The following is a 14,463-nucleotide window of genomic DNA, read 5'->3' as shown; positions in this document are numbered from 1 at the left end:
ATTTACTAGAAAGAAAAATGCTGAGCTAAACATTAAAATAGGAGGGCAAAAACTAGAGCAGGTGGAACAGTTTACGTATCTCGGAAGTGTTTTGGACTAACACGGTCAAAGTAGTAGGGATGTAAGGAGAAGAATTGTGCTTGGCAAAGAGGCTTTTACAAGGAGAAGGGAGTTGATGAGAGGGTGGGCCGATTATCGAATTATTATTTTGTTACTCATTATTACATAATTAGTAATTAAAATAGATTAGACTGGGAGTCTGCAGGATATAAACCTGAACTTCTGGGTTAAGCTCAAAAGAAGCGCTCGATATTTCATGCTACATTTTGTGTTATATTATGTTTTTTGGAGGAAAATTGTAGATTCAAAAAGAATATATTTTTCTTGATAATATTAGTTTAACAGGAAGTGTGAATGTCGATGTTTGACATAACTGGTTGTTTGATTGAATTAGTGAAAAATCTGCAAACATTTTCACCTAAATAAAAGAACGTTTGACAGAGCAGCCAAGATGATAGAGGAGGCTCATGGCCTGTGTAGGAAGGGCAAAACAAGATAACCGCGGATTATAAACATCATTTACTCAGGCAAATAAGTTGATCAGCGCAAACTATAATGTGAGTTACGTGTCTCCTAGGCATTTTCTTCATGGCTGCTACGCCCAGAGTTCTATCCCCCGTCCCCACGGAAAATCATGACACAATCATTAAACACAAGAGAAAAAATGAATAAATGTAACCAATTGCATTAAGGTCATTGACTATATACCGCATAATGAGACAAAACTATCGTTACAAAAATTACATAGCAAAACTCTGGACTTATCTCTAACATAAACTGATAAAACCAGACATCAACTCGTAGTTAGAGAGTAATAAAAAATCAAGCTAATGTTTCACTAGTGGAAAGTTGACCTAAATAAGCTAGCGTAAGCTATATGGTGGGGTCGGACGCCTTGGACGTCGCATCCTTCAGGAACCGCAATTGAATCGAAAGGAAGTGCGCTTGGTTAGTTCCTTCGGATTCATCGCTGAAGAGGAACTTTTGAAATGATGCACGTTCACTTCTTGGCAGAGAAGTTCAAAACATTCTACGAGAGGTAAATAGCAGTCAACCAAAAGAAAAAAGGCAACACATGAGGGTGGGGAAAAGTGGGACAGTATTTGAAGGGGCAAACAAGCACTATATACACGCACATTATACCCCCTTATTGGTTCTTGAGAGCCCACAGATTTCTAAATTATAACGGCACAAAGTTCATAATCAACCATGGTCCAATCCACATAATCAGCCAAAACCTGAAAAAAATGAAGTGGATTACTTCGCGTGGCAGGAGTAAATACTCTAATCCTAGTTTTCCCTGGGTATTGTAATGATTGCACCATATTGCCCTTAGGGGTTTCTCTTAAAATTGTCACCACGTTATACCTCAGCTGATGTGAAGCTACCCTCTTTAGCGTCCTTGAACGAAAACAACATGAAGAAGCTTTAAGAGTGCAGCCTTCTCCATGCGCTGGAAATCAGTCGGCATTTCATGCAACCTTTCATTTTTGCAGTCTAGTTTCTTATTCGTCGAAAAATTCTGCTAAAACTGGCTTAAAATAGTGATGCTGAACAGAAAATTTATATAAGTAATCCATTTCTCCAGCACTGTAAATACTCTTCCGAGAGACTCACACGTAATCCCTCGAATGACATACCCGAGACTTCCAATCACGATGGTGGCCATAGTCGCCATCAGGTTTAGGAAGAAATAGTTCATTTACATGTGTGGCAAAGGTCGTTCATTTAGAGAGCAATGGACGTGGAGGTTTCTCTGAATGAGCGAGGATAGGTGCTCATAAAAAAATAATAGTTTTAAGCATTTATTTAAGAAAATGTTTTTAAAATACATGTATCAGCAATCATTAAAAGTGACCTTAGATTGAAATTAAGAAGCAGTAACAAGCTTGACCTTATAATACAATATTTGTGTAAAATGTATCGAGAAAAAGTTTATTCTGACTCGAGTGTGCATAGCAGCGAATTTTAGAATTTCCATCGGAGTGGATACCAATTCTCCAAAGTACAACCTAAATCTCATAGACAAATATCAATTATGAGCAGATAAGACCTCATAATTTCATTCATTCAATTTATATAAACCCAAATAAGTGCTTCACATGTATTATAATTATTTTTCAAAGTAGGAACATACAAAAACTTTTCCTCATGGAAAACACACATGTAACATTAGCATTATAATTTTCAATAAAAGTTCGTCCTTTTTAAGCATCAATTATTTGAGTACAATAAAATTATCATGAGCAGAAATGTTGAAATTTGTGGAGGCAATTCCAGAAAAATAATTTTATATTGCAAACTTAATAGAAAGAGGCTCCTGTTTAAAAAAAAATAGCTTTCATAGGAGAACATATGACTGATCACATGAAATAAGATGAAGATATATAAAAATGCATAGATATTGCGGGTAATCTTCGAGATAGCAAAAGCCGCAGTTAAGAGGATTAAATGAAAAGGATAAACTCAATTACTTTTTTAAGGAAATTTTATCCGTGACTTTAAAGCTATTCGAATGTTAAGATTCATGTTCAGGGTTATTATAATAAGTATCGGGAATATTTTCCTTGAAGAGACTCGCACCTCGCAGACTCAGTGGTGGGGGACATAACCGTCAACATTGGCCAAGCGCCAATCTCCTGCGAGCACTTGTGCAGGCTAGATCGCATCTATCGGGAGTGGACCCCCCTCCAGTCAATCGATAAAAGTACAAAAAAGGCCGAAAGATGGAACAGCATTTCGACATCAAATTTTACGTTGGACTGAGGAAATCGGGTAAGTTTACGTTGGGCATGATTTTCCTTGCGGTCAAGCATGAAAAAATGTCACAAACTGTAGTTTTTAAGTGACACCAGCTCTTCAAATATGGCCCAGTATGTGTGGAGGACGAACCCCGCGCTGGGCGGCCGTCGAAATCAAAACCGAAGACGAAGCAAACGTGTGCGTGAAGTGCTGAACTCAGATCGTCGGTTAGCTGTGCGCATGATCCCAAATAGCATTGGCATCGATAAAATTACAGTACACACAATTATCACTGAAAAGTTGGCGATGCAAAAGATCTACGATAAACTCGTCCCGAAGTTCTTGACGGATCACCGAGAGCAGAGTCGAAGGTCTTCTTGCGAAGACCTTCTGCAATGGCATCGCGGCGATTCCCAAACCCCGTTACAGTCCCAAAATGGTAACATCAGAGTACTTGTGATTCTCAAAAGTGAAATTCTCCCTTAAAGGAAACCACCATAGGACCCTAAAGGTCGTCCAAGAAGCTTGCACGAGTACCCTTAAGGACCTTTCGGAGTTCGCCTACCAGGGGGCCTTCTAGCTGTGGAATATGACACTGAAGGAATTATAATGGCCCCACACTACTTAGGTAGATCAGACCACAAAGATAAACTAAGGGAGATAGATTCCAAGACAGATAGGTACAAATACTCATTCTTTCCCCGAACAATCAGTAATCATAATAGCAAGAAACCGAAGTCACTTTAGAAATATTAAAAACTTTGAATTTACAAGTCGGAACAAAATTAAACACTATAGAGATGTTAGGTATACTTTCAGGTGCATGTGTATGTTAGTTGGTAGTTTGAGTGTTTGCATGTGTGTGGGGTGTAAGTGTTCATGCATGAATGTATGCCATGTTTTTTTTTTATATATGATTTTGTCGTTATTGCATGCGATTTTTTTTTTTAATTATTTTTCTTTTCTAAATTATGGGTGGTGTCCTAGCACCCCCCGCCACACGCCCTTGCGGTGGCTTGCGGGGTATTGAGTAGATGTAGATGAATATCCGTTGACAAAAGTGTGTCTTTGCTCACCGGATTCACTTTGAATAATTTTGAGGCATCGTAGCAATGTGTGAAATAAATCTCTTTTTCCGACACTTTTTATGCACACAGTATAGGCTAACTGTCGCATCGGTTTTGGTTATTACTATGCTCCCTTCAAAAAGCAAGAGTCACTTCTGCGAGTTTGGAGTTTTCTATTTTTCCCGGACAAATTTACACTAATGCAGAATAATTTCGACAAATTGTAGCAAGATTTGAAATAAATCTATTTTTTCGAAACATTCTCGATACTCTTTATACAAACCATGTTTATAGATGGAGTACTTCAAATTGTATATTTGGTTTGTTCCCTAACATTTTTTCGTAATAATTGTTATGACAATCCTAGCCGCAGATGGCAGCAAGCCAGACGTAATTCTCACAGTGCAATACAACTAATCCCTACCGGACCAGATATGAGTAATCTTTCACCTTCATGACGGAAAAACGTACTTGAGTTTTTATTGCGCTCAAATTTTATTTTAAGAGTTGGTTGAAAAAAGTTTAATTTCTAGTTACTGTTAGAGATAGATACAGCTATTTGAGATCTAATTTTGTTTCTAATGACTTTTGTGTAATGATGCTGCATAAAGTCAGTGACCTTTTAGCAAGCGATGACGATTATTCATCTTCCTCCCTGGTGCCATGTGAGTGTATAGCATGATTTTCCGTTGGGACGCGGGAGGAAAATCCGGGAGCAGCGAACAAATGAAGAGAGGGCCCAGGGTAGTCAATCAATCATCAAACCTCCCTAAGGGAGAAACGAAGATCACCACCGACTTGCCGATCCCATTGCCGATTCTTTTTTCATGCCTACCAAATTTAACGCCGCTCTCTAAAACCTCATCCAGCTGCAGCGCCTCCATCCCTTCTAATCCGAGTATTCATGCCGCGTGTTTGCATAGCAGAGGGGCGCCGGTAGAAGATGGCCGAGGCGTTTTAAGGAGGGCGAGGGTGCGCCGGGGAAAGGGGAGAGGGGGGGACATTGGGCTGTATAGCGTTTCATCAAGTCAATATGAGACGCTCTTTATCTTCTGGCAGGTGAGCGATCCGCTGCGGATTAAATCTCAAAGACACGCCAGAAAGCCGTTGAAGAAGTGCACACACTCTCCGTCACTTTCCAGTCGGTCGTTTAAAGAGGATATGCGATCAAAGAATGGTTTTCCTCTTTATCTTGTCCCATTCACCCCGACCAACTTTCCTTCGACCTAACTTCTACTTAGCTCCAACGCATATAGAAAGGGTTTTTGTCTTCCCCTTTTCCCGGCCATCGGAGGAATATTGTCTCTCGTGAATTGACCGAGCCATTTGTATGCTTCGACTAAGCGACACTTTATTTGTAAAATTCCTACATGGACGCCTTTCTTATGTTTCATTGCTCTAAATATATTCCTTTATCCTTTCAAAATAACCTTCTCGTCAAAAAGACGACCATGTTGACCCTTAGAGGCATATGTACTTTAAGCGTACTGTTTCTTTTCAACTGATAAACGCTGAGGAATATTTTTATATTTATGATCTATTTCATGGTTTTTATATATTTTTGTAAAGCAGTAATCATATTGATAATGTACCTTATGACTTAATTATACCATATCGTTTAAAACAAACCTTTCTCAGAAATAAATTGGAGTTATTTAAAATATTTTGAAATTTTGAGACCATTTGAAGCTTACTACAGGTATAGGAAATAGTCTGCTGGTGCCAAGTGGGGACTGTGGGGGCGTGGGTGGGTAATCACGACTTTGTAGAAGGTCTTCGCGAGCAAGCATTCTACTCTGCTCTTGGTCGTCCGCCAAGACCTTCGGGAAGAGTTAAGTACAGATCTTGCGCATCGCCAAATTTTCACTGACAATGGGGTGCACAATGATTTTATCACTGGCAACATTATCTGCGATCATGCGCACACTTACCCGACGGACTGAGGTCAGCACTTCATAAATACGTTAGGAGAAAAATGTTGCCAGTCCTGTTTATACAAACCTTGTTGCTCGCCATTTCGCCACAGTGACATTTTTTCATTCTACTACGATAATTTCTTTTTATTAGTCTCCCAATTGATTTTTTTATTTACATATGCTTAAATTTATTTCAATTTCCGAGTTTTTTTCTCCCATTTCATTAAATATCCTCTAAGCATCTAACCTTTGACCTTTGGTCGCAAAATAATTTTACTCTCATTTTTAATATTTTATTTACAGATTTCGTTTAAACAATTCAATTGATATTCAAACCCTTCTACCTATATTTGTTCTTCAATGAGGAGGTTTCAACACATTTCCTGCAATATTTTGGATAAGTGGATGGTAGTTGAAGACTTACGCGTAAGAACCTCAAATAGAAAGAATAGATTGCCAAATATAAGGAATGTACACGTTTAATGCACTCCTAGAAAACAATTTTCAAATTTAAAACTGTGAATGATTAAATGATTCTATCATTAAATGGAAAATATAGACTTACTCGCTCATTACGTCTAGGTAAAATAAATTACAATGGAAATGAATGTTATATTCTTCAAAAATTTCGCTGTATAACATTCTAATGCCAAAAACGTGCCATAGACACTATTAAAATACATATACGGGGACATTAATTTCCATTGATTCATTGAAAGTTGAAAAAATCAAATAGTTGATTAAAGTGGCTCTGTTACGAGCCAAAATATATATTACGTTTTTAAATAAAAGTAAATGAAGAACAAAAAAGATTTGTGTATGATTCAGGAATTTTCAATGGAACGTTGGGGGACATTCGGGCATTGTTTTTACCTTTGGTTTCTGTCATCAAAAACACAGCTGTATTTAGCATCTAGTATTTAAGGAATTCGTTCTGAAATATCTTCTCTTTGATTAAACAGTGAAATGCATGCAACCATTTTCCTTTGCCCATTAAAATCGAGCAAAAATAGCTCTCAAGACACGCACTTTCAGCCGGTAATGGTTCAATGTGTTTAAATATTTATATTTTTCAACCGTTTCCTTGTATATCTTTCGAAATTTTTTGATCGAACAATTGTTTACACCAAAATTATATGATTTTCAATTTCAAAGCGTTGGTCTTCACTGAGATATACTGACGTTCCCAAAAATTTTGGCAGCTATACATTGGGGATTGGGACATGCTCTTAGGGTGATTTTCCTTATTATGAAACTTTTTTACAATTATAAAACTTTTAGTTAGACACTAGGTAGTCATTTTCCGTAGTGGAAGTAGTTGCGCATTGAGTTGGACCTATCCCTACACTGGCTGGGGTAATAGTAAATCCTACGGATAGATCGAATTGAACGAGATAGACGAATAGAAGCCCCCAAAGCGAATCCATTGATGAGGAAGCTTCAAATGATTGCGTCTCAAAAGAGGCGGCCATGTAGTGAGAAAGCTAGTTTGGGAAATACAATGAGAAAGTCTACCAAAAACCTCTTGAATATCGTTACCCTGATGAATATAGGCGGAGTTCAAGAGAAATGAATCCTTTAAACTACGGGACTCATCCAAATGAATCTCCAAGGGACTCATCCAAATGAATGTCTTGCTCACCTATCATCAAATACAAATCTTGTGTGGAAGGTTTGGAAAATTGGGAGAGAAGAACGATAAGAGAACAGCCCAAGGAAGGAGGGGTATGTTCTGATGCATTCCCGACGCATCAGTTCATTGAAGCTTTCTAGGGCCTTCCACCGGATCATGGGTTCCATATTGGCCGCCGTTCTCAAACTCGACTTGAGCATCGTCCTCAGAGCAGATGAATGCTAGCTCGAATAAAAATTTTGTATGTTTTTATTTCCATGATGTATATGCACAGCGAGAGAAGTGATAAACTCTGAAGTAATTAACAGTATTATGTTTTCTTCACTTTGGCCGTCTTATATGTGACTCCGGCCAGGTCGAATGGTCATTGGTCCGTGGTTGAGAGGAACGTATGTGAGCCACCTTGGCGCAGTGGGATTTTTCTCCCTTCTTTAACATTTCGAAGCACTGGTTTCCACACGTTGATGAGGGAATAGCCCGCCTCTCTATTGAAATTTCAACTCTTCATCCAAATTTCAATGGCTTCTTTGATTACTCGGCCCCAGTAACCAACAGAGCGGGCTAGTGACTTGGTCTCATCGAATTCAATGGAGTGGACCATGATGCTGCTATATCCAGCGATGGCTGATTTCTCTGGTCTGAATGGTCCGGCCAAAGAGCAGAGCTGGTCCTCAACGGCCGATGCTCGTGTCGAGCTTCGACACGTCGGCCAATATGGAACTTCTGATCCAGTGGAAGATCACAGAAAATTTAAAAAAAGGTAGTAGGTGTACATGATATGTGACGAGTGAGATAAGGACAAGCAAGCTAAAAGTCACCAAGAGATAAAATGAGAGAGGAGGTATAGATCCATTAGAAATGTAAGAGGTGAGATTAGAAATTAACAGGGATTGGTGGAGTGGTGATTTCCGAATAATTCATGTTGGCAAGAGTAGAGGGAAAGAGTAGAGAACGTAATTACGAAAAGGTGTGAAGAGGAGTAAAAGGCATTGAATGTAGAGCTCATGAGAGGTTGATTTATATTGGTAGGCATAAAAGCTGACGCCTGCCATAAAATAATTTAGTGGTATTCCATGTGTATGCGTCGACCTGTTATCGCCAGGAAGATGAATTTTACAGTTTGTGAAAAGAAGGAATAATAAAGAATGTAACTTGAAAAAAGCACCTGGTAGTAATGAGGAATTTGAATGCAGCAATAAACATGTAAGATGGCGATGGGAGAGATATGGAAGAATATGAATTTGGGATTTGGAATGAATGTGGTGGAAAACCACTCCACTTCTGAAGAAGATTGGGCTTAATATGAACTAATTCATGGACCCTAGCATCATAATAGGTGGAGAAGGAAAAAATTCGGGGGATAGGTGAATACAAGTTGGGTTATATAATGTTTGGTGTTGGATTTAGACAAAGCGTCTTCACTTAATTAGCGTCCCAAATGGAGATGATGATTTGGATCATGGTTTAGCTGCCTTAAACTATAATTTACGACTCCTAAGGATTATCAGGGATGCGTCAGAGTGAAATCCAGTTTTGACCGTAGCTAAAATGAGTACTTAGAATGTTTTAATAAATCTAAAAGAGGACAGGGGGATGGACGTAGTTTGAGAACGGTGGTTTAATCATAATGTTGTTGTAGATAAAGTAAAACGAAAACGAGAGGAGTGGTAAACAATAAGGTAATAATTGTTGATAGCTTGAGATTGATGAAAGATGAAAATTGGAGAATATGTGCATACAGAAATGGGGATAATAATATACAGAGGTGTAAATGACTTAAGTGCGTGAGAAACTAATAAGCCATAGAAATCAGGTAGAAGCATCAGTGCGATGATATGGAGAAGTTTTAGACAAAAGGATAAATGACAACGCCCTGCGGTTATCGGTTTATGGTTATTCATGGCTAGTTATTCATGCGGAGGGAAAGGGTGGTCGTGCATTCGCCCAAGTTGAAGGCAGGGCAGAATTTACAGGAGAGGCGATATATAATATTTTTTGAGGTTCAATAGGCTTCGGGTTGGAGTTGGTTCTAAGTGAGGTGGAGGGTCTTAGAAGATGGCAGCATTTGCAGCGTGGGCGGTTGCATGGTGTGGACCGGGGCGGGGTAGCGACGGGGGTGCTCGCAGGTAGTTTTGTCGACTTGAAGCTGTCTTGCACGGGTTGTCCAACTACTGCTATTTCACCAAATCTCCAACCTTTTTTAATTATCCCATCCCTACTCACACTGCTTCCCACCACTAATCTTTTGATGACTGCTTCTCCGTGTCAGTGATCGAAACCTGCAGAGAGTGAAAAATCTGCAAGTATCATAGAGGTGAGAACCCGCGAGATGGCGCATATCTGAGTGTCCTAGATATGCGCCATCGTGATGCGCCTTAATGTATTCTTATCACTTTTCCTAATATCAATTTCCCAGTGAATGAAAATTTGTTCGCCACATGCCGGGTTTAGTGTTTGAATGTGTATTTGGCAAATGTGGCTCGTCTCTTTCTTCTGATTATACGTGCCACGGAACGCACTCTTCCTATCCTTTAAGAGGTTTTATGGTTGCTTTTCTACTGTCCTCTTCTCTTGCGTCGTCTATTTCTCCTTTGGTGGGTGAAACAGCCCCTTAGCGCCATCTCTTGGCCGAAGAATCGGGGCACTTGGTTGCATAAACCCCCATCGGATTTCAATGTAAATTACGCTTCCTCAATAGCTCAAGTGGTTAGAGAATAGGCCCGGCAATTCGAAAGTTCCGGTGTTCAAGTCCCAGTAAATGAAATATATTAAAAACCTCTCCTGTGCTCGTCCTTTATAAGTGTTACTTTCCCTTTTCCTTATATTTATTTCCATGTGAATGAATATGTTTTCGCCATATGGTGGGTTCTTGTGTTTGAATGTGTGCATATAAATACATTTATACACACCACACGCAAACACGCAGTCATATGTATCACACATCTCAAGACAGACACATCTGCGATGCTTTAAGCAACCAAGTGCCCCGATTCTGTGGCCAAGAGATGGCTTTAGGGAGCTATTTCACCCACCAAAGGAGAAATAGAAAAGACACACAAGAGGAAAGGATAGTAGTATAGCAATCATATCACATTATAAAGGATAAGAACAGTGCGTTTCGTGGTACGCATAGCCAGAAGAAGAGACGAGCCACATTGGCCAAAAACACATTCAAACACGAAATCCCGCCACGCGGCGAACAAATACTAATTTAGATTAAGAGCCTCCGCCCGGTAAGTGGAAATATCCGGAGTTCAAGTCCCGTTCTAGGAAATATTTTTACATTCGTGATCTGCGTGATTCCGCCGTCCCCACCTCACCTTTGTTCGTCCTTTATGTGTGTTCCTATCGCTTTTCCTTGTATCTGTTTCTATATATATGTATATACACACACACACAGGGAAAGGAACTGGCCCCCCTACCCTGATGTGTGAGTTTCACACGCCTGTGTGCTTAATCTTCCGATGAAGACGGAGTAGAATTCCGTCGAAATTATCAAGAAATAACGTGTGAGTGTTCCTCTTTTTGTGTTTCTATATTGTTGGTTACTGAGTGATGTACTATATATAAAAGAACCATACACACAGTAATCAACCCGGTGATGGTAGAGATCACCCAGTACTAAGCCCGATACGGCGTGTGAAAATTCACACCTCAGGGTAGGGGGGCCAGTTCCTTTGCCTGTGCCGGTTATGGTTTCCCAGGAAGACCTGGTACCCGAAAAATCACTTTAGCTTGGGTGGAGCTGCAGGTGCCCAGAGTGCCTTGCTCGGGAATCGAACCCGAACCCGAGCCCCTCCGGTAGTCCAGTGGATAGAGCGTTGGACTGCCGACCGGAGGGGCTCGGGTTCGGGTTCGATTCCCGAGCAAGGCACTCTGGGCACCTGCAGCTCCACCCAAGCTAAAGTGATTTTTCGGGTACCAGGTCTTCCTGGGAAACCATAACCGGCACAGGTATATATATATATATATATATATATATATATATATATATATATATATATATATATATATATATATATATATATATATGTATGTAATATATCAATGCATCCTCAACAGAAGTAGAAACGTATCCGCACGATGTATACAGTCATAAGCTTCCCTCCTCTCTTCAGGTGTGACCGCGAGATGTGGTATCCGGGAGAGAAACAAAAAACCCTGCCATGTGTGCTGCATTTCCCGAACTTGAGTTATATCCAACGCTTTCTCTTTTCGCAACATCGTTAAGGCAAATTGTCTCAATACCCTCTTTCACGTTATGCTGACTTTTAAGCTACTTTTCATTTTTTAGAACGAAAAGAAGTTTGGCGGTAAAATTCGGAGCTGTGGGTCACTTGTTATAGAACCAGCCCTTGGATCATCTAACAGCATCCTGGGGACCATCTTGTCACACACATTTCCCTTTGCTAAAGTTTTTGTCACAATTCAAAACATTGGGGTTTTTCGAATTCACTATTCTGCTAGCAATGCGATAGTCAGGCGTCGGTTGTAATTAAGCACATCTCCTACGTTTTGCACATTTACGTCACAATGTGCCAACGACGGACTTCCAGGGCTTTACTCAAGCCAGCCTCCTCTCCACCCTTCCCGAACAGCTTGTGACAACGGAAAACGGTTCCTCGCAACGTCGCTTCATCTACCGAACGCGATCCTCCGAGCTTAACATAAAATTTAATCGCGCTGACGGGTGTCCTAGAGGGGAGAAGCAGAGACTTTTGGGGATGATCGGCGGAGCTAGGGGTTACCGGGACGGAGAAGGGTGCACCAGATATTGGAAGCAAGGTGGCGCGGGGCATGAGCACCTCCACTCGCAGCCACTCACTCCCCGTCGATCCCCGCCTCTGCCAATCACATCCAAATTCCTCTCTCGTCACCAACTCCTGGGAGCATCACCTGCTACCTCTTCCTTCCGCTGAGAAAGTCTGAGGTGCCACCGAAGTATTCAAAAACCAAAACTTTGAGTGTCTCTTTTTTCGTGTTACTATGTTTTATATACTATCGCCACGCTTGTGACTTGTGGTAGTCTACACAGATGATAAGGCGTTGGACTACTAAATGAAAGGCCTCAGTGCCATTCCCGGGCTTGTCACTGAGCACCCTCAGATTCACTCAAGCTGAATAATTTCTCGGATACCAGAGCTTCATGGAAAACCATAGAAGGCACATTAAAAAAAACTTTACATCCTACCCGGATGTGTGAAATTGACATGTACTATGTGAACTCTACCCTCGCCTATTTTATATATATATATATATATATATATATATATATATATATATATATATATATGTATATATATATATGTATGTATATATATATATATATGTATGTATATATATATATGTATGTATATATGTATATGTATGTATATATGTATATGTATGTATATATGTATATGTATGTATATATATATATATATATATATATATATATATATATATATATATATATATATATATATATATATATGTAGACAGGAAACACCTAAAATAACACTAACATCTAAGAAAGTTTAAGCTTACTGTCTCCTTAAGGTGGGAATAACTCGGAGTTCTACCTTTTTACCGCAATGGTTTTTAGTCAAGGGAATAAGAAAAAGTCACTTGGGGTATGATAGGGAGAATAGAGCGGATTTGGCCAAATTTTTGCGGGACTTCGCTTTGATTACCGGTAGCGCTGGTGTCGCGATTGCAGGCAGCGCCATTTTTGCATCTGAAAAGATGTCGGTAGGGGTGGAACCTAGCGGGCTGGCGCCGTTAAAATTTGCCATTCTTCGCGATTAATTTTCCAAACATTCCCATCACTAAGATCAGTTTCATTCATGATCATTTAGATAGTTTCTTTTTGGTCCAATAGGGCAAAGCCCTCCACTTTCTTCGCTGTGGCAGCAGCGCTCATGAGTGATGCTCTACAACTTCTTGGGGCATTTCTGAGGCACATGTGCTCAGTTTGAAAATTCTTTTCCCTCCTCACAAATGTGTCATTTCACCGGGTTACCAGTTACATAACAAGCTGTTACTTTATTGTGAATTTGACGTTTGTGTAACCTTTCAAATAAGCCCGTACCTTCTCTATACCGCGAGTTGCTTCAATCTACTGCTTCCGGAAACAAAGCATATTAAAATTGCTGCAGTTTGCAATATTATTTAGTGTCAGGATCAATCGACATAGATCCTTATTTAAATGAGCCAGAATAACTGTTATCCAGATGCAGTAATTGTTTCTTAGCAGTAAATATTTCGAAAAGACACCCTCACGTATATATTGTGTATTTATGTACATCAATATATATATTATATTACGCATACAAATATTTTTATTTATTAATCTGGGTATATGATTACTGTATATAGTATCCTCCAATCAAAATAAAATGAAGAGAAACCGAGATTATAAGACGCACATAAATTCCATGACTGTAATATTGAAAGAGCTTTTTTTACATTAATCACACAAAAAACGTTATTGATTGATGTATCTTTTATGGTACCTAATTTGATTTTTGGAAACGCAATGAGAAACCAGCGTAGGGCGCCATTGAGCTTGTATCAGAACGCCGTGGCATCGCTCGAAAATATGACAGTAGGGCGTGCCCGCCCCTGATTCGAACGTATATCGCAACCAATTGAGTGGTCTTCCGAGTACCACAAGACGCTGAGTGAGGATGTGCTTTCCTCCGGAAACATCCCGGCATCCCTCCTACAACATTTAGCTCCCCAACCCACAAGTTCCCCAAAAACCGACATCAAAATCTTCCGCCCTCCCATGCCTTCAAACCTCGCCCACCCCTATTTGATTTGCGGTCTCATCTCAGCCGCTCTCGAACCCCTCCTAGGGGACCCCCACCCCCCGCCCCACTTCTCCCGACGGGCACGAAGCGCCGCCGTGCAACTGCTCCCCCCCACCCGCATTCCCCCGTGCTCTCCTCCCTTCCGGCCCCAGCCGCGCAGCCCTCCCCCCCGCCCTCTTGGACTCCCGGCAGCGGCGCCGGTGGCCTCGGTTGGCTCTCTCCGTCAGTTGGGCGACTGCCTCCCGCCGGCC

At 40.4% G+C, this 14,463-nt stretch overlaps 1 protein-coding gene across 1 annotated transcript in view; it reads right to left on the bottom strand.

Moving 5' to 3' along the window:
* Positions 1 to 7,914: 7,914 nt before the first annotated feature.
* The window catches only part of LOC139687072 (uncharacterized), a 128,118-nt gene continuing 121,569 nt past the window's right edge, over positions 7,915 to 14,463 (bottom strand). Inside the window, exon 2 of the mRNA XM_071584177.1 lies at positions 7,915 to 8,141. Within this exon, the coding sequence (XP_071440278.1) occupies positions 7,915 to 8,141 (227 nt within the window). The remainder of the gene's footprint in view (positions 8,142 to 14,463) is intronic.

The sequence above is a fragment of the Hetaerina americana genome, unplaced genomic scaffold (genome assembly GCF_022747635.1).
Source record: "Hetaerina americana unplaced genomic scaffold, ioHetAmer1.1.p SCAF_16, whole genome shotgun sequence".
In the NCBI taxonomy this organism is placed as follows: domain Eukaryota; kingdom Metazoa; phylum Arthropoda; class Insecta; order Odonata; family Calopterygidae; genus Hetaerina; species Hetaerina americana.
This window is presented reverse-complemented; position numbering and strand designations above follow the sequence as displayed.